Source organism: Haliotis rubra, unplaced genomic scaffold (genome assembly GCF_003918875.1).
Source record: "Haliotis rubra isolate DU_JTF1 unplaced genomic scaffold, ASM391887v1 Scf526, whole genome shotgun sequence".
Classification (NCBI taxonomy): Eukaryota; Metazoa; Mollusca; class Gastropoda; order Lepetellida; family Haliotidae; genus Haliotis; species Haliotis rubra.
In genome coordinates this window covers 204,263-231,387 of record NW_025767220.1, presented here as the reverse complement: position 1 = coordinate 231,387, position 27,125 = coordinate 204,263, and the positions used below count along the sequence as shown (strand labels likewise).

At 45.0% G+C, this 27,125-nt stretch overlaps 2 protein-coding genes across 2 annotated transcripts in view; one reads left to right on the top strand and one right to left on the bottom strand.

The window, feature by feature from the left end:
• The window catches only part of LOC124252829 (importin-9-like), a 78,278-nt gene extending 62,669 nt beyond the window's left edge, over positions 1-15,609 (top strand). Inside the window, 5 exon segments of the mRNA XM_046686504.1 lie at positions 3,222-3,388; positions 10,576-10,709; positions 11,689-11,801; positions 13,510-13,689; positions 15,250-15,609. Of these exon segments, the coding sequence (XP_046542460.1) occupies positions 3,222-3,388; positions 10,576-10,709; positions 11,689-11,801; positions 13,510-13,689; positions 15,250-15,366 (711 nt within the window). The 3' untranslated portion in view covers positions 15,367-15,609.
• Positions 15,610-17,973: 2,364 nt separating this feature from the next.
• LOC124252827 (transcription initiation factor TFIID subunit 3-like) overlaps positions 17,974-27,125 on the bottom strand; it is a 28,536-nt gene continuing 19,384 nt past the window's right edge. The window contains 5 exon segments of the mRNA XM_046686501.1: positions 17,974-18,249; positions 20,644-20,744; positions 21,135-21,721; positions 21,724-21,956; positions 23,549-23,748. Of these exon segments, the coding sequence (XP_046542457.1) occupies positions 18,102-18,249; positions 20,644-20,744; positions 21,135-21,721; positions 21,724-21,956; positions 23,549-23,748 (1,269 nt within the window). The 3' untranslated portion in view covers positions 17,974-18,101.

The window sequence follows — 27,125 nt, the reverse complement described above, 5'->3', positions numbered from 1 at the left end:
ATGATGGGTGAGTAGAGGCGGTGTGTGTTGCAGGTGAGTAGGGCGGTGTGTCATGATGGTGAGTGAGGCGGTGTGTCATGCAGGTGAGTAGAGGGCGGTGTGTCATGATGGTGAGTAGAGGCGGTGTGTCATGCGGGTGTAGAGTGTGTCATGATGGTGAGTGTGTCATGATGGTGAGTAGAGGCAGTGTGTGATGCAGGTGAGTAGAGGCAATGTGTCATGATGATGGTGAGTAGAGGCGGTGTGTCATGATGGTGAGTAGAGGCAGTGTGTCATGATGGTGAGTAGAGGCGGTGTGTCATGATGGTGAATAGAGGCGGTGTGTCATGCAGGTGAGTAGAGGCGGTGTGTCATGATGGTGAGTAGAGGCGGTGTGTGATGCAGGTGAGTGAGTAGAGGCGGTGTGTCATGATGGTGAGGTAGAGGCGGTGATGGTGGTAGAGGCGGTGTGTCATGATGGTGGGTAGAGGCAGTGTGTCATGATGGTGAGTAGAGGCAGTGTGTCATGATGGTGAGTAGAGGCAGTGTGTCATGATGGTGAGTAGAGGCAGTGTGTGATGCAGGTGAGTAGAGGCAATGTGTCATGATGGTGAGTAGAGGCAGTGTGTCATGATGGTGAGTAGAGGCAATGTGTCATGCAGGTGAGTAGAGGCAGTGTGTGATGCAGGTGAGTAGAGGCAGTGTGTCATGATGGTGAGTAGAGGCGGTGTGTCATGATGGTGAGTAGAGGCAATGTGTCATGATGGTGGGTGTGTCAGAGGTGAGTAGAGGCGGTGTGTCATGATGGTGAGTAGAGGCAGTGTGTCATGATGGTGAGTAGAGGCAGTGTGTCATTCAGGTGAGTAGAGGCAGTGTGTCATGATGGTGAGTAGAGGAAGTGTGTCATGATGGTGAGTAGAGGAAGTGTGTCATGATGGTGAGTAGAGGCAGTGTGTCATGATTGTGGGTAGAGGCAGTGTGTCATGATGGTGAGTAGAGGCAGTGTGTCATGATGGTGAGTAGAGGCAGTGTGTCATGATGGTGAGTAGAGGCAGCGTGTCATTCAGGTGAGTAGAGGCAGTGTGTCATGATGGTGAGTAGAGGCAGTGTGTCATGATGGTGAGTAGAGGCAGTGTGTCATTCAGGTGAGTAGAGGCAGTGTGTCATGATGGTGGGTAGAGGCAGTGTGTGTCATGATGTGGGTAGAGGCATGATGGTGGGTAGAGGCAGTGTGTCATGCAGGTGAGTAGAGGCAGTGTGTCATGATGGTGAGTAGAGGCAGTGTGTCATGATGGTGGGTAGAGGCAGTGTGTCATGATGGTGAGTAGAGGCAGTGTGTCATGATGGTGAGTAGAGGCAGTGTGTCATGATGGTGAGTAGAGAAATGTGTGATGCAGGTGAGTAGAGGCAGTGTGTCATGATGGTGAGTAGAGGCAGTGTGTCATTCAGGTGAGTAGAGGCAGTGTGTCATGATGGTGAGTAGAGGAAGTGTGTCATGATGGTGAGTAGAGGAAATGTGTCATGCAGGTGAGTAGAGGCAGTGTGTCATGATGGTGAATAGAGGCAGTGTTTCATGATAGTGAGTAGAGGCAGTGTGTCATGATGTCGAGTAGAGGCAGTGTGTCATGATGGTGAGTAGAGGCAGTGTGTCATGATGGTGAGTAGAGGCAGTGTGTCATGATGGTGAGTAGAGGCAGGTGAATAGTAATTCTCAGTGTAATGTCTGTCTTTTTTGCCTCTTCCTCCAATGTCTGTAGATCCGCTGTAAACCAAATCTGTCTTGCCTCCTCCCACAGAGTCTGTAGATCCACTGCAACTGAAGTTTATCTTGCCTCCTCCCACAGAGTCTGTAGATCTGCTGTAAACCAAGTTTATCTTGCCTCCTCCCACAGAGTCTGTAGATCTGCTGTAAATCATGTTTATCTTGCCTCCTACCACAGAGTCTGTAGATCTGCTGTAACCCAAGTTTATCTTGCCTCCTCCCCCAGAGTCTGTAGATCTGTAACCCACGTTTATCTTGCCTCCTACCACAGAGTCTGTAGATCTGTAAATCATGTTTATCTTGCCTCCTCCCCCAGAGTCTGTAGCCCACGTTTATCTTGCCTCCTACCACAGAGTCTGTAGATCTGTAAATCATGTTTATCTTGCCTCCTACCACAGAGTCTGTAGATCTGCTGTAACCCAAGTTTATCTTGCCTCCTACCACAGAGTCTGTAGATCTGTAAATCATGTTTATCTTGCCTCCTCCCCCAGAGTCTGTAGATCTGCTGTAACCCAAGTCTGTCTTGCCTCCTCCCCCAGAGTCTGTAGCCCACGTTTATCTTGCCTCCTACCACAGAGTCTGTAGATCTGCTGTAACCCAAGTCTGTCTTGCCTCCTCCCCCAGAGTCTGTAGCCCACGTTAATCTTGCCTCCTACCACAGAGTCTGTAGATCTGTAAATCATGTTTATCTTGCCTCTTACCACAGAGTCTGTAGATCTGCTGTAACCCAAGTTTATCTTGCCTCCTCCCCCAGAGTCTGTGGATCTGTAGCCCACATTTATCTTGCCTCCTACCACAGAGTCTGTAGATCTGCTGTAACCCAAATCTGTCTTGCCTCCTACCACAGAGTCTGTAGATCTGTAACCCAAGTTTATCTTGCCTCCTCCCCCAGAGTCTGTGGATCTGTAGCCCACGTTTATCTTGCCTCCTACCACAGAGTCTGTAGATCTGTAACCCAAGTTTATCTTGGCTCCTCCCCCAGAGTCTGTGGATCTGTAGCCCACGTTTATCTTGCCTCCTACCACAGAGTCTGTAGATCTGCTGTAACCCAAATCTGTCTTGCCTCCTACCACAGAGTCTGTAGATCTGTAACCCAAACCTGTCTTGCTTTCTCCCACAGAGTCTGTAGATCTGTAACCCAAGTTTATCTTGCCTCCTACCACAGAGTCTGTAGATCTGTAACCCAAATCTGTCTTGCTTTCTCCCACAGAGTCTGTAGATCTGTAACCCACGTTTATCTTGCCTCCTACCACAGAGTCTGTAGATCTGTAACCCAAATCTGTCTTGCTTTCTCCCACAGAGTCTGTAGATCTGTAACCCAAATCTGTCTTGCTTTCTCCCACAGAGTCTGTAGATCTGTAACCCACGTTTATCTTGCCTCCTACCACAGAGTCTGTAGATCTGTAACCCAAATCTGTCTTGCTTTCTCCCACAGAGTCTGTAGATCTGTAACCCAAATCTGTCTTGCTTTCTCCCACAGAGTCTGGTCATGGTTTTCGCTCACCTGATCCACACACAGATGGAGGCGGTCCTCGACTTTCTGACCAGTGTCCCAAGTCCTACTGGCCGACCAGCACTTGAGTTTGTCATGTCTGAGTGGTGCTCCAGACAGCATCTGTTCTATGGCAGCTATGAAAGGAAAGTCAGGTAAGTTAATGCACTATCAAGTCTGTCCAGTGTGGACCTCCCCGTATCACTATCAAGTCTGTCCAGTGTGGACCTCCCTGTGTCACTATCAAGTCTGTTCAGTGTGGGCCTCCATGTATCACTATCAAGTCTGTCCAATGTGGGCACAAGCATGCACATCTTGATGTGTAGTATCAGAGATCTGGACAATGAAGGTTCTTTATGATCTGGTTAAGAAGCCCAACACAAGGATTCCCATCTAGATGAGTAGTATCAGAGATCTGGACAATGAAGGTTCTTTATGATCTGGTTAAGAAGCCCAACACAAGGATTCCCATCTAGATGAGTAGTAACAGAGATCTAGATATGAAGGTTCTTTATGATCTGGTTAAGAAGCCCAACACAAGGATGCACATCTAGATGAGTAGTATCAGAGATCTGGACAATGAAGGTTCTTTATGATCTGGTTAAGAAGCCCAACACAAGGATTCCCATCTAGATGAGTAGTATCAGAGATCTGGACAATGAAGGTTCTTTATGATCTGGTTAAAAAGCCCAACACAAGGATTCCCATCTAGATGAGTAGTATCAGAGATCTGGACAATGAAGGTTCTTTATGATCTGGTTAAAAAGCCCAACACAAGGATTCCCATCTAGATGAGTAGTAACAGAGATCTAGATATGAAGGTTCTTTATGATCTGGTTAAGAAGCCCAACACAAGGATGCACATCTAGATGAGTAGTATCAGAGATCTGGACAATGAAGGTTCTTTACGATCTGGTTAAGAAGCCCAACACAAGGATGCACATCTAGATGAGTAGTAACAGAGATCTAGATATGAAGGTTCTTTATGATCTGGTTAAGAAGCCCAACACAAGGATGCACATCTAGATGAGTAGTATCAGAGATCTGGACAATGAAGGTTCACTACGATCTGGTTAAGAAGCCCAACACAAGGATTCCCATCTAGATGAGTAGTATCAGAGATCTGGATGACATCAACAAGCAGATAGTCAATATCAGCTCATCATCAATAGGAATTTATGTGTGTGATGTAAAAGTAGTATAGTATCTAGTGGTACAGCTTGTTCAGCTTGACCTGAGCTACTCTATATATGCATGACCCAGGAGGTCAAATGGCACAAACGGCTTAATTAAATAGGTGAGTAGAGAATGTTAAACAGCGACATTGTCTCGGGTGTTCGAACATGTTGACAATCAACTGACAGAGGTGCACCCCTTCACAGCAATAGACCCAACCAGTTGTGACACGGTCACGCAATGCATTAGTATTCACTTGATCAGGTCAAGCTGAACAACCTGTAGTGTAGTTAGAATATGTACACAAATATAAATATTATTTTTCCTTATCCTGACTCATGCTCTTTTTGCTTGTCTTCTTCTTCTTGCGAACATAGTGGAACACTTGTATCTCCCTAATTGAAGCTCCCTTCAATGTAAAATCACTAATTAGTACTCAGCACGAGTTACCTCCCTTCCACAAACGCGGGAACGAGGGCGCCACCTCCACCCATGTGCCTCACTCTCTCCTTCTTCGCCCAGTGAGCTGGACGTGAGAGCACCTGTGTCTCCCGACACACTATATCCTTTGATTATATTTAGTTAGTTACCTCGTATAGACATCTATAGAGGTTTAGCTAGTATCCTTCAACAATTATATATTGATATTTAGTCGTGTTTCTACTGTTTATTCACGGGACGCCGTGTTTGTTGTTTCAGTGGATTACGTTGATAAAAATTCTGTTCTGTTGCAGATTACGTTTTTATTCTGCTGCTGATCCGCATTTAATATGCCCTAGTTGTACTCGCCATGTTCATTTTATTCACGTTGCAGTTAGCGGTACTAATTTATCCATTTCTGCCTTTAATAAATAATTACTTTGCGTTTGAGGCGCCAGCAGCAGATAGAGTCGCGTTATGCAGAGTCTAGCCATGACTGAGACACCTGAACCCCTCGCCAGTCTACTGCTGTTGGTCGACCCCGCTCCGTCTGGTGTTCCGCTAGAGTGGTGGAGAGTGGGGCGTAGTCCGCCGCCTCCAAGAAGTGTCCTGCTTCCCCAGACATCCCATCGTGCGGCGAAGACTAGAGTTTTTCTACTGCATCTCAACGCCACCTCTGAGGGGAAATCAACGAAGTCTACTTGAACTTTCTCAGCCGAGATTGTTCCCGTCGCGAGATTTGGGCCTGTATGATGATCAGCCGATCATCATACCTGATGTACATCAAAAGAATGACCGATGTCGGCAACAGTGATGTCAGCGCAGATCAACATGCAGCCTGATGTACCAACGCTGATATTCTATGATCTTCCTGAGGGTCCCGCCGCTACCAACAACTCTCAGCGCAGACTTCGCACCCCCAGGGCAGCGTCGACCTCTGAGGGGAAATCAACGAAGTCTACTAGGACTTTCTCAACGAGATTGTTCCAGCCGCTGAACTGGGCCTCTCGATGATCAGCTGATCATCATTCCCGGCGTCGCCACAAGAAGCGACCGAGGCAGCTACAGTGACATCAGCAGAGATAAGCCATGCAGCCTGATGTCTCTACACTGGCGTCAGGCGACTTCCTGAGGGTCCCGCCGCTAACATCGCAGAGAGGCACCGACTAATTAAATCGCAGACCATCCCAGATGAACTGTTGCGCAAATCATGATCATGATGGAGGGCCACCACAGACTGGGAAGCAGCCAGCCCAAGGCCGAGCCAGCCGGGTTCCAGCATGAGACGACACCCCAGAGGCACCCCCATCAGCGTAGCAGCCACGACGAAGCCACCTTCGCGAGAAGGAAGTCGCAGACCACCTCCACGAAGGACCCAGATGTACAGCTTTCGCCGGCGAAGGCCTTGGCGAAGGCGGATAGATCATCACATTCCTCGGCTTCATCCCTAGATGCGGACTCAGACCGTCAGACCTCACGGAAGCCTTAGCGAAGGTCAAATCGCCGTTCCCAGGACGGACGCAGAGGAAAGCCTTTCGCCAGGCAGCCTTTCGCGAAGCCTTCCGCGACACCTGACTACACGAGAGCTTGGAAGCTATCAACATTCTCCTCACAGGTCTCCGAGAAGGTCAACGCATAGACGCCAGTTCACCAACACGCGATCTCAGCGCCGTTAACCGTGCCGATCTCCTCGTACATCACCACGTCGATCGTCTCACAGGTCACCACACAAGTCTGCACACAAGTCTACAGTCAGGTCTCCCCGGCGTCACCCGACATAGAGATAGAAATACACAGTCCACCATCAGAAGAGCATCAACCTCTCATCAGTGATGCTGGGATAGAAAATGATGGAGCATCATTTTCTCAGGCGCTGAGATCACGATATTGGATGGTAAACAACCTAGATCTCTCTTCACCTTCCAAGAGTGGCAACTTCGGCGCGCAGACATACCTGATAAAGGAAGACGAGGGCGAGCGCCATCACCTTACCTCCAATCGACTCGATTGCTGCGGTGCCACAGTATGTGGACACAGCCTACCATAAAGCCATAACAGTTCAAGCGCCAGAGGCGATTATGTTGTTGGCATTAATAGATCTAGAGCGATCAATGAGATTCTTATCACCAGATTTCGTGCGACTTCTGAAGATGATAGGATGATCTACTCGGCTCTACTTATGCAGAACCAGCAAGAACCACACCCTGTATGAAGCTAACGCTCATATATTGATCGATTTCTCGACACTTCGCCTAGGAAGTCCCAGGCCACCTCCGCGAAGGAGCTAGAGCCTCACCAGTTACGCTCACCAGCGGCGTAAAACAATACACTCACTCACTCCTGTTGAACACAGAGGTCGTTCGCGAAGCAAGCGCTCATATATTATATATATACTGATCGGGCTCTGACTCAATACCTTCGCGAAGGTCGCGAAGGCTAAGTGGCTCCAAGTCTACCTCACACAGGAAATCTAGATTGGATACTTCGAGAGCTTCGCGAAATCTCCGGCGTCCATCGAAATTGAACAGCAGCCTTGTTACAGCGAGTATAACTCATAATCGTCAAAGTTTCTGAGAAGAAATATGTACAACAAGTTCAGCTTTAATTCTACAATTATGACGATACATTCATGTATACAGTCTACAAGCTGACAACTTGCAAGTTTATTGTACCTTTATATAAGAAAGTCGGAATTATATTCAAAACTGAAGTTACTTTCACGACAGCCAGGAAAATAACCTACCCAGCATTAATATTACAGAGCGAGGTATTTCGCGCCGGAGGTTTCGCGCGTTTACCTTTAACCCTTGAAACACGTGGTCACTCGGGTAACTTCGGGAAGCTACGGTGAAGACCGACGATTATGCTAATATCAACGACGGCAACATTTTATACAAGGTTTTTTCCTGCTACACCGGTGACATCACAGCGCGGGTATTCTACAGAATCAAAATGCCTTGTTCTGATTGGACCGCGTTGGACAACGACCTACGCAGAGGTCGATCTTTCTTCACAGGTCAACACTTACGTTACAAGTGACAACTATATTTCAGTGAACGAGCAAGCCTCCTTACAGTCCAGTTAATCTGAACCTTCATGATTGGGCTGCTTTCTTCAGGTTAGAGACCTCCCCTGTCAAGTTAGGACGAGGGCACGGCAGTCAGGCAATTTTACATAAACTTCAACGAGGACAGACACACCTGGTTGTGCACCTACATCGTCAAGGACTTCGCAGCGAATAACCTAGACGACGGGATACAAGTGGATCTAAATCCACAGCGTCTCAGACTACAGCTGAATTTCATAATCAAGCTACTAACACAACTAGATGGTTAGTAAACCTACTTAAACTTTCTGATTGAAGAATTAAAACGGAAGTTTCACCCTCCAACTTGAGGATCTGAATATAGTGCTCCAACACCTCACAAGTGAGGTTTATGAACACGCCTGGATGACATACTTGGACTTTATGATATGATGATTCTATCACGATGGCCAGCAAGAGCACTGTAAATTTATCTCCACCGAACCAAACAGAAGGGAATAATACAACAGATTATTTCCTCTATCATCAACTTAAGCAGAATGAAATCTCACGTACTATATCTCCGTTTGGATCAGAACTGTCATACTACGTGCATACAAGACGGATGGACCCAATCCGACCCTCCATGAGCTTTTTAATACTCATGATATTAGAGCGCTAACTTCTGCATTGATCTACACAATGTTATTTGAAATAATGGAGGGTTTATTTTCTGGAGATCCGATATGGTGGTTGCCAACCATTATCTGAGAGATATCATCACCGAGGACGTCTCAGGTATCCACCAATTCGATCCCATGGTCCTCGCACTACAGTTGACAGTTCCTCGGAGAAGATAAGTCAATCTCACAGATTTCTACTTATCTTATAACAGTACTAAATAGCTACATGCTATATATAATTTGCTTAAGTTCTTTTTATCATCACAGTACTATGATTATTACATCATACAATATATAAGTTAACAACTCTACAGAGTTGGTTATTATATATTTACCTTAACTTAATTATATCTTAAGCATAGTACTATACTCAGATTGTAAAAATATATAAGCTAACAAACTCTACAGAGTTTGGGCTTTTATATAGGTAGCTTAAGCTTATTCATATCTTAAGCTCAGTACTATGTTTATATCATATAGGTATTTTAGCTATCAAAACTCTAAAAGAGTTTTTTGCTATTATATATTTGGCTTAAGTTTCATCATAATTTAAGCTTTATGGTTACATTATAACTTGTATTAGCTAACAAACTCTACGGAGTTTTTTTTTTGCTATTATATATGTAGCTTAAGTTTCCTTCAAATCTTAAGCTCAATACTATGTTTTTATCACATAAGTATATTAGCTAACAAACTCTACGGAGTTTTTGCTATTATATATGTAGCTTAAGTTTTCCTTCATAAACTCAATACTAGGTTTATATCATATAAGTATTTTAGCTAACAAACTCTAAAGGGTTTTTTGCTATTATACAATTAGCTTAAGTTTCATCATATCTTAAGCAGTATGGTTACATTATAAAATGTATTAGCTAACAAAACTCCACGGAGTTTTGCTATTATATATATAGCTTAAGTTTAATTATATCTTAAGCTCAGTACTATGGTTATAACATAAAAGTATATTAGTTAATAAACTCTAAGGAGTTTTTTTGCTATATACATTTAGCTTAAGTCTAATCTTATCTTAAGCTTAGTACTATGGTTACATTATTAATCTATAAGCTAATAAACTCTACAGAGTTTGGCTATTATATATGTAGCTTAAGTTAATTATATCTTAAGCACAGTACTATACTCATATTGTAAAAATATATTAGCTAACAAACTCTACAGAGTTTTGCTATTATATATGTAGCTAAAGCTTATTCATATCTAAAGCTCAGCATTATATATATATCATATAAGTATATTAACTAACAAACTCTAAAGAGTTTTGCTATTATATAATTAGCTTAAGTTTAATCATATCTTAAGCTTAGTACTATGTTTATATCTTAAAAGTATTTTAGCTAACAAACTCTAAGGAGTTTATACTAGCATATTAACAAGCTTAAGTCTATTAGTCTTAAGCATTGTATTAATGTTATATATACTTTATCATAATAAGTACTTTGTAATAACCTTTATATGGCAGCTGATAAGTTAGCAGCAGGAATTCATCAGTTCAGTACCTTTATGAAGTTCCCATAGGGTTATTACAATCATCACAGTTCAAATCACTAATTATTAAAATCCAAAGTATTATATTTTTCCCACCTCCTTTTCCGTCCGAGAGTCTACAAGCAAAAGAGCATGAGTCAGGATAAGGAAAAATATGTAATTTTAGAGTAAAATTGATATTTTATACTTATCCTGACTCATGAGGTAAGCCCTCCCATCCTCCCCACATAACACTTTGGATTTCCCTGTAAATTCAAATGTTGGGCTCAGTATATGAGGAGAGAGTGAGGCACATGGGTGGAGGTGGCGCCCTCGTTCCCGCGCTTGTGGAAGGGAGGTAACTCGTGCTGAGTACTAATTAGTGATTTTACATTGAAGGGAGCTTCAATTAGGGAGATACAAGTGTTCCACTATGTTCGCAAGAAGAAGAAGACAAGCAAAAAGAGCATGAGTCAGGATAAGTATAAAATATCAATTTTACTCTAAAAATTACATATTTGATGATGTGAAAGAAAATCCTGTGATTCCCTTGCAGCTCCGTGGCGCTGTGTAAACTGCTGCAACATGCTGTGTCAAGCAACGATCCTCGCTTGCAGAACATCACCGTCCGGGGAGAGCAGATCGTGCAGCAGAATGGAGGTGTGAGAACACGCTCCAAGAGTGCGTCAGGTGGGTCAGTCAATCTGCTCCCACCAAGCCCTCTAGTGGAGAGGATGTGTGTTGCCGCAGTAGTAACCCCCGTACATACTCCAGAACCACAAACTGTCCCATATTCTATTCCTCGTGGAGCCCTAATGCCGATTTGTAACGCTCTTTGTGTGCTCCAGCAAAGCGCATGTGTAGTGGTCTTATAACATGTACAATATGATTCACTGCTTGAGATACTTTCCTTCATATATGTGAGGACTTACATTTTGATAGTGCAACTATTTATTTAGTTGATAAGTTGTTAAATGTGTGCTATCTATATAGTACCAACCAAATACACATAAAGTTGCTTCGTAAAAAATTAAGGCACACATTTGAAGTGTCCAGATGTACATTATGACAAGGGTTGTTCGTCTGGATGTTTAACCTCTTAAAAAAGTGAGGATGTTTGATGGAGAGGCTGCTGTAACCTGTGTGGGTGGGGAGACTGCTGTAACCAAGGTGGGTGGAGAGGCTGCTGTAACCAAGGTGGGTGGGGAGACTACTGTAACCTGTGTGGGTGGGGAGACTGCTGCAACCTGTGTGGGTGGGGAGACTGCTGTAACCTGTGTGGGTGGGAGGCTGCTGTAACCAGTGTGGGTGGAGAGGCTACTGTAACCGGGGTGGGTGGAGAGGCTACTGTAACCGGGGTGGGTGGAGAGGCTACTGTAACCGAGGGTGGGTGGGGAGGCTACTGTAACCGTGTGGGTGGAGAGGCTACTGTAACCGGGGTGGGTGGGGAGGCTGCTGTAACCAGTGTGGGTGGAGAGCTGCTGCTGTAACCAGGTGGGGTGGAGAGGCTACTGTAACCTGCTGGGTGGAAGGCTACTGTAACCGTGGGTGGAGAGGCTGCTGTAACCAGTGTGGGTGGAGAGGCTTCTGTAACCGGGGTGGGTGGGGAGGCTGCTGTAACCAGTGTGGGTGGAGAGGCTTCTGTAACCAATGTTCAGTGGTGTTTCAGACCCAGAAGAATGGACTACAGTGCCTCTGCTGGTCAAGATCTACAAGCTGCTCATCAATGAGTTGTCCAACCAGATAGAGTCCAGTCTGTCTGCACAGGTTGGAGAGGATGAGGTACATAGTAGTAGGTGTCAGGTTGGGGGAGATGTACTCAAAGGCAAAAGTTATCATCACAAACAGCAAACTGAATGAGTGTTAGGCTGCTCATGAATGCAGTGTTATTACATGGACACATTTCAAGGTATGGTAACAATTAGAACACCTGACATATGCAAATGAGCCACAACACAAGATGGGGTTCACAAGCAAGGGTCCACCTTGTGCATTAATGCAGACCTGGCCCCTTCACTTCCTTGAGGCCAATAAACAGGGATGAATGTCCTGGGGAAGATCATTCCATATGTGAAGAAGGTTTCAGCAGAGTTCACCTGTGGGTTCCCCTGTTGGTTCACCTGTTCACCTGTGGGTTCACATGTAGACAGCTTGGTGAAGGAGACATGACTCATCAGTGAGGAAAACTCTTTTCCATTCATTTCACTGCCGCTGTTACAGGTCATTGGCTCCCTCCCTCTGCAAGCAGTCTGCGGTCTGCTGTTTATTTTGTTGACAGTTTCATAGACAGATTCTTTAATACAAATGCATAAAATCGGTGATTTACAATGTGATTAGGGCATCCGACAAAACATCTTGCACAGTTTGAGATCGATTGGGTCATTGGATGAAGAGATATTGACAAAAAATCGGGTCCACATGCATTTCATGCCAAACTATACACCTCTGTTGCCAGGTATGGTACGGACTGTTCTCGTAGATACACCTCTGTTGCCAGGTATGGTACGGACTGTTCTCGTAGATACACCTCTGTTGCCAGGTATGGTACGGACTGTTCTCGTAGATACACCTCTGTTGCCAGGTATGGTACGGACTGTTCTCGCAGATACACCTCTGTTGCCAGGTATGGTACGGACTGTTCTCGTAGATACACCTCTGTTGCCAGGTATGGTACGGACTGTTCTCGTAGATACACCTCTGTTGCCAGGTATGGTACGGACTGTTCTCGCAGATACACCTCTGCTGCCAAGAATGGTACGGACTGTTCTCGTAGATACACCTCTGTTGCCAGGTATGGTACGGACTGTTCTCGTAGATACACCTCTGTTGCCAGGTATGGTACAGACTGATCTCGTAGATACACCTCTGTTGCCAGGTATGGTACGGAAATTGTACTGGGTGCTTGATACGAATTGTACTGGATGGGTGATACAAATTGTACTGGATGGGTGATATGAATTGTACTGGGTGGGTGATATGAATTGTACTGGGTGGGTGATATGAACTGTACTGGGTGGGTGATATGAATTGTACAGGAAGGGTGATATGAATTTTGCTGGGTGGGTGATATGCATTGTACTGGGTAGGTGATATAAATTTTACTGAATATGAATTGGACCGAGTGTGTGATATGAATTGAACTGGGCAGATGATCTGTTCAGATGGGCAAGATTGGTTGGTGGCTTGAGTTGGGATAGACAAGATGTATCTTTGGGTTTTCAGATGTTAAAGTGGAGCAGATGTTTGGGTGGTTAGATGTTTGCATGTTGCAGATGTTAGGTGGGCAAGTTATTTGGATGGGTAGATCTTAGGGTTTTTAGATGTTTGGGTGGGGAGTATGCAGGGCAGATGGTTTGGTGGGGCTGATGCTAAGGTGGGGGAGATATTTGGATGAGCAGATGTTTGGGATGGAGATGATGTTTGGTTTTACAAGACGTGTTCAGGTGGGCAGCATAAATTAGAGCTCTAGTGACTGTATATGATGATGCAGGGAGAAGGATGGGAGGAAGAGGAGGAAGATGACCTGGATGATGACATCGCTATCGGTGGACAGAGTTTGTCTGAGCTTATAGACCAGTATGCTGGCGAGTATGGAGGTCTTGATCTTGATGACGAAGAGGACGACGATCCAGATGCTCAAGCAGATCCCACCAACCAGATCAACCTGCAGGTCAGTACCAGGTGTCCCCCTTTCTGTATGTAGCTGATGCCCTCCCTACCTGTATGCAGCAGGTGCCCCTCCCTTTCTGTATGTAGATGGTGCCCCTCCCTTTCTGTATACAGTTGGTGCCCTCCTTTCCTGTATAGCGTGGGTGCCCTCCCTTACTGTATGTAGTAGGTGCCGCTCCCTTGCTGTAACAGGTGCTGCACCCTTGCTGTATGTAGCTGGTGCCCTCCCTATCTGTAGGTACCCCTCCCTGGCTGTATGTAGCAGGTGCCCCTCCCTTGATGTAAGTAGCTGGTGCCCCTCCCTGGCTGTATGTAGCAGGTGCCCCTACCTGGCTCTATGTAGCAGGTGCCCCTCCCTTGATGTACGTAGCTGGTGCCCCTCCCTGGCTGTATGTAGCTGGTGCCCCTCCCTTGCTGTACGTAGCTGGTGCCCCTCCCTTGCTGGATGTAGCTGGTGCCCCTCCCTATCTGTATTTAGCTGGTGCCCCTCCCTTGCTGTATGCAGCTGGTGCCCCTCCCTTGCTTTGTATGTAGCTGGTGCCCCTCCCTTGCTGTATGTAGCTGGTGCCCCTCCCTTGCTGTATGTAGCTGGTGCCCCTCCCTTGCTGTATGCAGTTGTTGCTGCTACTCCCACTGCCTTTGTTGTATGTGACACATGCCCAGTGTTCAGACATGTGAATTTTCCACAGATTTCTGGGATTTTTGTTTCATTTTTAACGTTTTTGTGATCGGTGTAAATCTGCAATAAAAGAACCCTGGCTAAATTTTCAGTGTTTTTTATGCCCATATATGGCTGGGGGCATATAGGGTTACCCTCCGTCCGTACAAAACAGGGAATGTACTCTATCCACTTCTCCACAAAAAACGCACTGTGGAATTCAATGAACTTATACTCTAATGGTGTGCATCTTATATTTTGTTTTTGTATTTTATTGGGTTTTTTTTGTAAGACATTTGAACTTAGGTACATTTTGCTGAATTTCTCTATGATGATAGTGTAATAGGGGATGAAGTCTATCCACTTCTCCACAAAAACTGCTCAACAGAATTGAATGAACTTCTACATGTCTATCGTAGGGACTCTAAGGGTGTGCATTTCATAATTCTTTGTGCAATTTCTTAATTTTGTCACTTTTACAGATGTTTGAACTTAGTTGAATTTGGTTTTATTCATCCTGTCCATCCCATACAACTGGGGGTGTACTTAATCCACTTTTCCTCAAAAAACACTGCACAAAACTCATTTAGCTTAAGTCTTTTATAGACTCTAAAGGTGTGCATCTGATATTTTGTTTTTGTATTTTATAGTTTTTAGTACGTGTAGACATTTGAAGACAAAAACTGCTCAACAGAATTTATTAAGCTTATACATGTGTTTCATTGGGTGTGCATCTCATAGTTCCATAGATGTTTATTGAACTTGTTCGTGAATTTTGTTCAATTATTGATCTTTATATGTCTTATGAATGTTAGCGGGGGCATCCGTGTCCCTGGACACAATTTTTTCTTGTTTGTGCTTTGCCATCTGAGTGTTTTTACAGTATTGTTGCCTGTCTTCCAGAGTTACCTGACCGAGTACCTGAAGGTGTTTGCCAGCTCACAGTGCTACTCGCTCTTCAGCTCACACCACAACGAGTCTGAGAAGCAAGTCCTACGTTCCATCAGAATCAGTGTGTGACCTTCTTTATAGGCAGTTCAAGTGCACTGGATGATGGAAACTGTGAACTTTGGTGTGGTTGTGCAATATGGCGCCATGAATGTTGACATTTCTCCAGATTGAATTGTGGCAAACCTTTCAGTACACAGTCAGCCAGATGCTGGTGCTGCTACTAGTTGATGGACTGAACAGATCTGTGATTTCTACTGATATTTAATTTCAGACTTAACAGTTTTATTATTTGAAGTAAATGAAATTAGTTTTCATATGTTTATGATCCTTACTCTGTGCTCTAGACAGTAGTTAAATCTACTCCCAGTTATTCATCCTTCCATTCTCCAGGGCAGTTGCCCAACTAGTCAGTGGCTACAATTGTTTAGGCTACAGGTGTCCAGGTAGTCAGTGGTATTGTTCTACTGGGCTACAGGTGTCCAGGTAGTTTGTGACACTGTTCTGCTAGGCAACAGGTGTCCAGGTAGTCTGTGATACTGTTCTGCTAGGCAACAGGTGTCCAGGTAGTCTGTGATACTGTTCTGCTAGGCAACAGGTGTCCAGGTAGTTTGTGACACTGTTCTGCTAGGCAACAGGTGTCCAGGTAGATTGTGACACTGTTCTGCTAGGCAACAGGTGTCCAGGTAGTCAATGATACTGTTCTGCTAGGCAACAGGTGTCTATGTAGTCAGTGATACTAGGCTGTAGGTGTCCAGGTAATTGGTGATACTGTTCTGCTAAGCTACAGGTGTCCAGGTAGTGTGTGATACTGTGTGGCTGCATACTGGGCTGCAGGTGTCCAGGTAGTCAGTGATACTGTTCTGCTAGGCTTCAGGTGTCCAGGTAGTCCGTGATGCTGTTCTGCTAGGCTTCAGGTGTCCAGGTAGTCCGTGATGCTGTTCTGCTTGGCTGCAGGTGTCCAGGTAGTCAGTGATACTGTTCTGCTAGACAACAGGTGTCCAGGTAGTGTGTGATACTGGGCTGTAGGTGTCCAGGTAGTCAGTGATACTGTTCTGCTAGGCTGCAGGTGTCCAGGTAGTGTGTGATACTGTTCTGCTGGGCTGCAGGTGTCCAGGTAGTGTGTGATACTGTTCTGCTAGGCTACAGGTGTCCAGGTAGTTGGTCATACTGTTCTGGGACCCGTTCCTCAAGGCGATCGTAGCGCTAAGATGATCGTCACTCCCATACTTCAACACAGACTTACGACTGTCGTAGCGCTACGATCGCCTTGAGGAACGGGGCCCTGTTCGGCAACAGGTATCTTGGTGATACAAGGAGGGTCTTGGAACAGCTTATCAGGCTGTTCTGGTCAGTCAGTCCAGTCTCTTACAGTGACAGTCATACAGAACACCCTACTTGTCAACACCTTGTAAAATGTCCACAGTATTAATTGTTTGCCACCGTTTTGTTACATTTATCACGGTATGTCTTGTAAATACATGTAATATTTTTAAACAGGACAAATCCTACTTTTGTAATTAATTGTACATAAACACTATCAACCAACATGTTGTCCATGTTTACTTTCCTTAAATGAAACAATGTTATATTTAAGATGACACTTTCTTAGTAAAGTACAGATTCTAGTACTTTAGTTTGGTTGATTCCCATCCAAGATTCGAACTCACACTCTCAGAGTCAGGCACCTTATCACCAGCACATAAAGGCAGATGGCGAGCCCACACAGCCGGAGGAGACTCAACCCAACAAAAGTACTAGATCAGTACTTTACTGAGAAAGTGTAATCCCAAATATAACATGGTGTGTTTGTGTCGACAGTCCTTTCTCCAGTCCCGACACACTTCACCAGCTCTGGATAGATCAACAAAAATCTGGTGTTAGCCCTTTCAGATGGCGATAGTGTATTCACTTGCAAAGGTCAAACTTCCACATCTCACCTCACTGTCAGCTGTATGGAGAAGGTCCCCAGTACCTCACTGTCAGCTGTACGGAGAAGGTCCCCAGTACCTCACTGTCAGCTGTACGGAGAAGGTCCCCAGTACCTCACTGTCAGCTGTACGGAGAAGGTCCCCAGTACCTCACTGTCAGCTGTACGGAGAAGGTCCCCAGTACCTCACTGTCAGCTGTACGGAGTAGGTCCCCAGTACCTCACTGTCAGCTGTACGGAGAAGGTCCCCAGTACCTCACTGTCAGCTGTACGGAGTAGGTCCCCAGTACCTCACTGTAAGCTGTACGGAGTAGGTTCCCTGATCAAGTCATCTAGTCTGACTACTAGATCCTTCAAATTACTTCATACAATCATAATCAAAACATCAGACCAACCCCACGAGTTTTTTGCAGAATTTATGTCCTAATAATAAAAAAGTTGTTTAACAAACTATCATTAAAATATTTACAAAGTTCACTATTTAGTGCAGAGAAAGGGACATACAGGTGTACGAGAAGCATGTGCACAAGTGCCGTTGCACACCCATGTGTTCCTCTGTTTGCACAGAGTATTATATGTTTATTTATTCTCGAGTTGAATTGGGAAATATACAATTCATCGGTCCGCTTTTGAGCCAGAAGTAAAAATGTTATGTATATTTACTATCATAAAAACTATTTCACATCACACATCTTTCTCTCCAGCAGGTCACTTACCTGTCCCTTTCACAGAAATAACAAAGACTCACAAGCACTTTGACAATTTATCATCAAAGCTTTACAAAGCTACTGTACAGACCACAGTTGAGCAAATAAAATATATACACAATAATTATCTGATAACAAGCAACATTGAGTCCATGTTACTAGAAGCTGCCTTAGGTTTTTTTCTTGCGTCCCCTCTTTTTGCCTTTGGGTTTTCCATCCTTGGGTTTCCCCCCCTTTGGAGCTCTGGCTCTGATTTCCTGACAGCGAGGACAGTACCACTCATCCTCCTTGGGTTCCTCGGTGATGTTCATGCATGTCCTGCAATGTCACACAACAGCCTTGTTTATCAAGTCACAGGCTCAAAGACAGTTTGTTGTGAGTTGCAACTCTCACAGTGGACCAAGTGTACTGCCCTGTCATTACTTTGTTTATTCATCAGAAAGTTTAATTCTGTTCAGTCTCCTATACAGGGGACCCGACCTTATAGAAAAACATATCACTACATGGAACTCACCCCAACAGGCAACTCTTCCATACAGGGAACTCACCCTTATAGAAAAACATCCCTACATGGAATTCACCCCAACAGACAGGAGATAGAAGGCACAGTACTATACCACAGATAAGGCAGCAGAGTCCAGGAGACAGAAGGGACAGTACTACACTACAGATAAGGGCAGGAGAGTCCAGGAGACAGAAGGGACAGTACAACACTACAGATAAGGGCGGGTGAGTCCAGGAGATAGAAGGGACAGTACTACACTACAGATAAGGGCAGGAGAGTCCAGGAGACAGAAGGGACAGTACTACACTACAGATAAGGGCAGGAGAGTCCAGGAGACAGAAGGGACAGTACTACACTACAGATAAGGGTGGGAGAGTCCAGGAGACAGAAGGGACAGTACTACACTACAGATAAGGGTGGGAGAGTCCAGGAGACAGAAGGGACAGTACTACACTACAGATAAGGGCAGGAGAGTCCAGGAGACAGAAGGGACAGTACTACACTACAGATAAGGGCAGGAGAGTCCAGGAGACAGAAGGGACAGTACTACACTACAGATAAGGGCAGGAGAGTCCAGGAGACAGAAGGGACAGTACTACACACTACAGATAAGGGCAGGACAGTCCAGGAGACAGAAAGGACAGTACTGACACTACAGATAAGGGCAGGAGAGTCCAGGAGACAGAAGGGACAGTACAACACTACAGATAAGGGCGGGTGAGTCCAGGAGATAGAAGGGACAGTACTACACTACAGATAAGGGCAGGAGAGTCCAGGAGACAGAAGGGACAGAACAACACTACAGATAAGGGCCAGGGTGAGTCCAGGAGATAGAAGGGACAGTACTACACTACAGATAAGGGTGGGAGAGTCCAGGAGACAGAAGGGACAGTACTACACAACAGATAAGGGCAGAGGAGTCCAGGAGATAGAAGGGACAGTACTACACTACAGATAAGGGCAGGAGAGTCCAGGAGACAGAAGGGACAGTACTACACTACAGATAAGGGTGGGAGAGTCCAGGAGACAGAAGGGACAGTACTACACAACAGATAAGGGCAGAGAGAGTCCAGGAGATAGAAGGGACAGTACTACACTACAGATAAGGGCAGGAGAGTACTACAGAAGGGACAGTACTACACTACAGATAAGGGCAGGGAGAGTCCAGGAGACAGAAGGACAGGACAGTACTACACACTACAGATAAGGGCAGGAGAGTCCAGGAGACAGAAGGGACAGTACTACACTACAGATAAGGGCAGGAGAGTCCAGGAGACAGAAGGGACAGTACTACACTACAGATAAGGGCAGGAGAGTCCAGGAGACAGAAGGGACAGTACTACACTACAGATAAGGGCAGGAGAGTCCAGGAGACAGAAGGGACAGTACTACACTACAGATAAGGGCAGGAGAGTCCAGGAGACAGAAGGGACAGTACTACACTACAGATAAGGGCAGGAGAGTCCAGGAGACAGAAGGGACAGTACAACACTACAGATAAGGGTGGAAAGTCCAGGAGACAGAAGGGACAGTACTACACTACAGATAAGGGTGGGAGAGTCCAGGAGACAGAAGGGACAGTACTACACTACAGATAAGGGTGGGAGAGTCCAGGAGACAGAAGGGACAGTACTACACTACAGATAAGGGCGGGAGAGTCCAGGAGACAGAAGGGACAGTACTACACAACAGATAAGGGCAGAGGAGTCCAGGAGACAGAAGGGACAGTACAACACTACAGATAAGGGCGGGTGAGTCCAGGAGATAGAAGGGACAGTACTACACTACAGATAAGGGTGGGTGAGTCCAGGAGATAGAAGGGACAGTACTACACTACAGATAAGGGTGGGAGAGTCCAGGAGACAGAAGGGACAGTACTACACTACAGATAAGGGTGGGAGAGTCCAGGAGACAGAAGGGACAGTACTACACTACAGATAAGGGTGGGAGAGTCCAGGAGACAGAAGGGACAGTACTACACTACAGATAAGGGTGGGAGAGTCCAGGAGACAGAAGGGACAGTACTACACTACAGATAAGGGCAGGAGAGTCCAGGAGACAGAAGGGACAGTACTACACTACAGATAAGGGCGGGTGAGTCCAGGAGACAGAAGGGACAGTACTACACTACAGATAAGGGAAGGAGAGTCCAGGAGATAGAAGGGTACTACACTAGATAAACTGGGATGGTAAAAATCAGATCTCACCAATGGTACCAATCATCACACGTGTCACAGCCGATCATTGGGCTCCCATCGTCCTGCATCTTACATGAAGGGCAGATCCACACCTTGTTGCCATCAGCATCCTACAACATCACAGGACACAAGTCACATACACGAGTCCAAGGGATGCATGTAAATATACTATAGACAGAACACTGGTTGTCTGAATCAAAATAAGACATGGATATTTAACAAAAACAGTGGTATGCATCCAGACAACCCACATAACATGGGGAAGGGGCGTGTATCAAGACAACCCAGGTAACATGGGGCAGGGCTATGTATCAACACAACCCACATAACATGGGGAAGGTGTATCATGACAACCCACATAACATGGGGAAGGGCCGTGTATCAAGACAACCCAGGTAACATGGGGCAGGGCGATGTATCAACACAACCCACGTAACACACTCCAACAGTTTCAGCCACAACTGACAATGAATGATCCTACAATTTCAGCCACGACTTACAATAAATGATCCAACAGTTTCAGCTACCACAGTCCTCTGAACAATGGGTCCTGTGATAGGAGTTTCGCTGACGGTCTCTGACGTCACAGATGGGACAGACTTGGTCCTGGATTTTGCTGCTGCTCTTGTGTCCCCTGCGTTCTCCTCCTTGGGCTTGCGACCACGCTTCCCCTTTGGTGAAGGTTTTGTTTCTGCTTTCACTTTGGGGGATGATTTAGCTGGTTTGGGTTTGGGCTCAGGTTCTGGATCCTTCTCCGACTCGGAGTCAATATCCATCTGTAGATGGGGGGAGGAGGGGGAGTGTTGGGGGGATGATTTCACTGAATGAACATGTGATGGGGATGGGGTCCTTGGAGGTAATGGGAACTGCTGATGGGCTGGAGGGGACTTAGGTGATGGGGAACAGGATAATGGAGTTGGAGATTTGCAAACAGGAGAACTCAAAGGAGATCGTAACTTTGGCTCTGGCGATGGTGTGAGAAGTTTCTCGGGTGTGGGAGACCGAGGGGGAGGGGATGGTGAGGGCAAAGGGGAGTGGGTGATTTGTGGACTTGGGGAGGTGGAGGGAGAGGGTGGGGGTGGAGGGAGGGAGTTGGAGACTTGGGAGGCGGGGTTTTGGGTTTCGGGGGTGGTGATGGAGATTGTGGGGGACTTTTGATCTTTGGAGGAGGTGGTAAGGGTGGTGGTGGGGATGGGGCTTTGGGAGGTGCCTGTGGGGGAGGAGTTGGAGGCTTAGCTGGAGACATAATAGCTGGTGATCGTGATGCTGCTCCCAGCTTGGCCTTGGCTTCCAAAGACTCACGGCGAATTGGCTTGATAACTCTGAAAAATATGCATGATATCCATCAATGCTCAATATCAAAACTTTCTGCAGTTTATCCACCTCAGAAAGAAAATCTCATGCAAACATTAATGAAGTTAATATCTGAAGTTCAAGTTGTGCAGGCGCCATGTTTGATTTTGATGCATGTGAGCAAATGTCATGGATGGACCAATGGATCAACACTGTGTCACCACTAGGTTTGAATAGAGACATGCCTGCCCTGGTGAACACATAATTTCCCTGGTGAACAAATGCCTGCCCTGGTGAACACATAATTTCCCTGGTGAACAAATGCCTGCCCTGGTGAACACATAATTTCCCTAGTAAACAAATGCCTGCCCTGGTGAACACATAATTTCCCTAGTAAACAAATGCCTGCCCTGGTGAACACATAATTTCCCTGGTGAACAAATGCCTGCCCTGGTGAACACATAATTGCCCTGGTGAACACATAATTTCCCTGGTGAACAAATGCTTTCCCTGGTAAACGAATGCTTTCCCTGGTAAACAAATGCTTTTCCTGGTCAACAAAGGCTTTCCCTGGTAAACAAATGCTTTCCCTGGTAAACAAATGCTTTCCCTGGTAAACAAATGCTTTTCCTGGTAAACAAAGGCTTTCCCTGGTAAACAAAGGCTTTCCCTTGTAAACGATTGCTTTCATCATCAACTTTCCAATTTGTTTCTTTTAGGCATTGCATTATAAGCAGGGACTTAGATTACTGTGTGTATTTTTCTGGTAAAGTGAGCTGGAAACAGAAATGCTGTTCATATATTTACCCTCATCTTATGGTCATTTAGTTGAAACGCATCCAGTTATATCACACAAATGAATTTTGATGCAGTGATTAGAAAAAAACGGTATCTCAAACTAATATCTTACCGAGAGATATATATTCTAGTATTGCCTTATTTTAATTTCATGTTTTACTATATAAATATAAAAGAATTAAAATTAGGTTATGCAGCAGCACTTTAGTGTATTATACTTTTTACATATTTTCAAGGCGTGAGTAGCGGCAATATCATTGTGGTTGATGTGGATCATGTAAACTGAAGTAGTCATTATCAGGGGCACACACAATTTTGCCACAATTAACAGAAACCCAATTGAATGATATTTTGAGTACAATTACTAAACTAGATTAGATACATCTGTCCAAATAGGCAAAGAACATGTTTTATTACTATATATTGTAACGACAGGCTTAACTTGCTTATTCAATAAGGATTTGTAGACAAGACTATTTCCGACAACTGATCATGATGAGATCACATACACTGGTCGTCGGCTCAGCCTAGTACCAGACATACCAGTTTGATAGTGATTTTAAGGGTCAAGTTAAGTGCCACAACCAACCACATACACACCAAATTTCATTAAACTTATTAAAAAGAAACCTGAATAATGACCATAAATAATTTTTCAGTTCAGGTTCAAACCTTTGGAGCTAACTGGACATACAGCATGGTGAGAACAAGTATGTGATGTCCAGCCTCCCTGGAGCAGATCAACAGAACCAGACAAAAGCTCACTAGACATTGAAAACAAACTGCTGTCTACTACACAGCGTATTTTGTGGCTTGTACTCACAGTCTGGGAATATCCCGTTTGGGTGACAACAGCGGCTCAGGCCGAGGCGTCTTGGGAGAAGCGAGGACAGTCTCTGTCTTTGGAGAGGTTATCTTGGTTTCTGTGACAACGGTGCTTGTTGCAGCTGACAGGCCCCCAAACTTGATGTTCAGCTTGATTGGGGCCACTGGACCTCCAGAAGGAACACTGCCCGACGCCTCCTACACAGTAACAATGTCCATCTGCATCAGCCATACACGCATCAATAGTACACACACTATGTAACTATGGCAACATATCTATTGTTACCTCCTTATTGGCACCAGGTATCGCCACTACCACAAAATGTTGGCGGCCACAGGTATAGAAACTCAACATTATGGTCACACAGGATCACACAATGGTCACATCATAGACCAACAGTAACACAGGATCACACAATGGTCACAACATGCAACACAACAGTATCACAGGATCACACAATGGTCCAATCAAGCAACAGTAACATATGATCACACAATGGTCACATCAAGCAACAGTAACACATGATCACACAATGGTCACATCAAGCAACAGTAACACAGGATCACACAATGGTCACATCACACAACAGTAACACACACGAACACACAATGGTCACATCACACAACAGTAACACAGGATCACACAATGGTCACACCACACAACAGTAACACAGGATCACACAATGGTCACATCAAGCAACAGTAACACATGATCACACAATGGTCACATCACGCAACAGTAACACATGATCACACAATGGTCACATCAAGCCACACTAACACACAGATCACACAATGGTCACATCAAGCAACAGTAGCACAGGACCACACAATGGTCACAACAACAGTAAACAGTAACACAGGATCACACAATGGTCACATCACACAACAGTAACACAGGATCACACAATGGTCACATCAAGCAACAGTAACACAGGATCACACAATGGTCACATCAAGCAACAGTAACACAGGATCACACAATGGTCACAACATGCAACAGTAACACACGATCACACAATGGTCACATCAAGCAACAGTAACACAGGATCACACAATGGTCACATCAAGCAACAGTAACACAGGATCACACAATGGTCACAACACGCAACAGTAACACAGGATCACACAATGGTCACATCACGCAACAGTAACACAGGATCACACAATGGTCACATCAAGCAACAGTAACACAGGATCACACAATGGTCACATCACACAACAGTAACACAGGATCACACAATGGTCACATCACACAACAGTAACACAGGATGACAATGGTCACATCACACAACAGTAACACAGGATCACACAATGGTCACATCACACAACAGTAACACAGGATGACAATGGTCACATCACACAACAGTAACACAGGATCACACAATGGTCACAACATGCAACAGTAACACAGGATCACACAATGGTCACATCACGCAACAGTAACACAGGATCACACAATGGTCACATCACGCAACAGTAACACAGGATCACACAATGGTCACATCAAGCAACAGTAACACAAGATCACACAATGGTCACAACATGCAACAGTAACACAGGATCACACAATGGTCACATCAAGCAACAGTAACACAGGATCACACAATGGTCACATCACACAACAGTAACACACGAACACACAATGGTCACAACACACAACAGTAACACAGGATCACACAATGGTCACATCACACAACAGTAACACACGAACACACAATGGTCACAACACACAACAGTAACAGGATCACACAATGGTCACATCACGCAACAGTAACACAGGATCACACAATGGTCACATCAAGCAACAGTAACACAGGATCACACAATGGTCACATCAAGCAACAGTAACACAGGATCACACAATGGTCACATCAAGCAACAGTAACACAGGATCACACAATGGTCACAACATGCAACAGTAACACAGGATCACACAATGGTCACATCAAGCAACAGTAACACAGGATCACACAATGGTCACATCAAGCAACAATAACAGAAGATCACACAATGGTCACATCAACACCAACAGTAACACAGGATCACACAATGGTCACATCAAGCAACAATAACAGAGAGATCACACAATGGTCACATCAAGCAACAATAACAGAAGATCACACAATGGTCACATCACACAACAGTAACACAGGATCACACAATGGTCACATCAAGCAACAGTAACACATGATCACACAATGGTCACATCATGCAACAGTAACACAGGCATCACACAATGGTCACATCACAATGCAACAGTAACACAGGATCACACAATGGTCACATCAAGCAACAGTAACACAGGATCACACAATGGTCACAACATGCAAAAAGTAACACAGGATCACACAATGGTCACATCAACAGTAACACAGGATCACACAATGGTCACATCAAGCAACAGTAACACAGGATCACACAATGGTCACATCAAGCAACAGTAACACAGGATCACACAATGGTCACATCAAGCAACAGTAACACAGGATCACACAATGGTCACATCAAGCAACAGTAACACAGGATCACACAATGGTCACATCACACAACAGTAACACAGGATCACACAATGGTCACATCACATCGCAACAGTAACACAGGATCACACAATGGTCACATCAAGCAACAGTAGCACATGATCACACAATGGTCACATCACACAACAGTAACACAGGATCACACAATGGTCACAACACAAACAGTAACACAGGATCACACAATGGTCACAACATGCAAAAGTAACACAGGATCACACAATGGTCACATCAAGCAACAGTAACACAGGATCACACAATGGTCACATCAACGCAACAGTAACACAGGATCACACAATGGTCACATCAAGCAACAGTAACACAGGATCACACAATGGTCACATCACGCAACAGTAACACAGGATCACACAATGGTCACATCAAGCAACAGTAACAGAAGATCACACAATGGTCACATCACGCAACAGTAACACAGGATCACACAATGGTCACATCAAGCAACAGTAACAGAAGATCACACAATGGTCACATCAAGCAACAGTAACACAGGATCACACAATGGTCACATCAAGCAACAGTAACAGAAGGATCACACAATGGTCACATCAAGCAACAGTAACAGAAGATCACACAATGGTCACAACATGCAACAGTAACACAGGATCACACAATGGTCACATCAAGCAACAGTAACACAGGATCACACAATGGTCACATCAAGCAACAATAACAGAAGATCACACAATGGTCACATCAAGCAACAGTAACACAGGATCACACAATGGTCACATCAAGCAACAATAACAGAAGATCACACAATGGTCACATCAAGCAACAGTAACACAGGATCACACAATGGTCACATCAAGCAACAGTAACAGAAGATCACACAATGGTCACATCAAGCAACAGTAACACAAGATCACACAATGGTCACATCATGCAACAGTAACACAGGATCACACAATGGTCACATCAAGCAACAGTAACACAGGATCACACAATGGTCACATCACGCAACAGTAACACACGATCACACAATGGTCACATCAAGCAACAGTAACACAGGATCACACA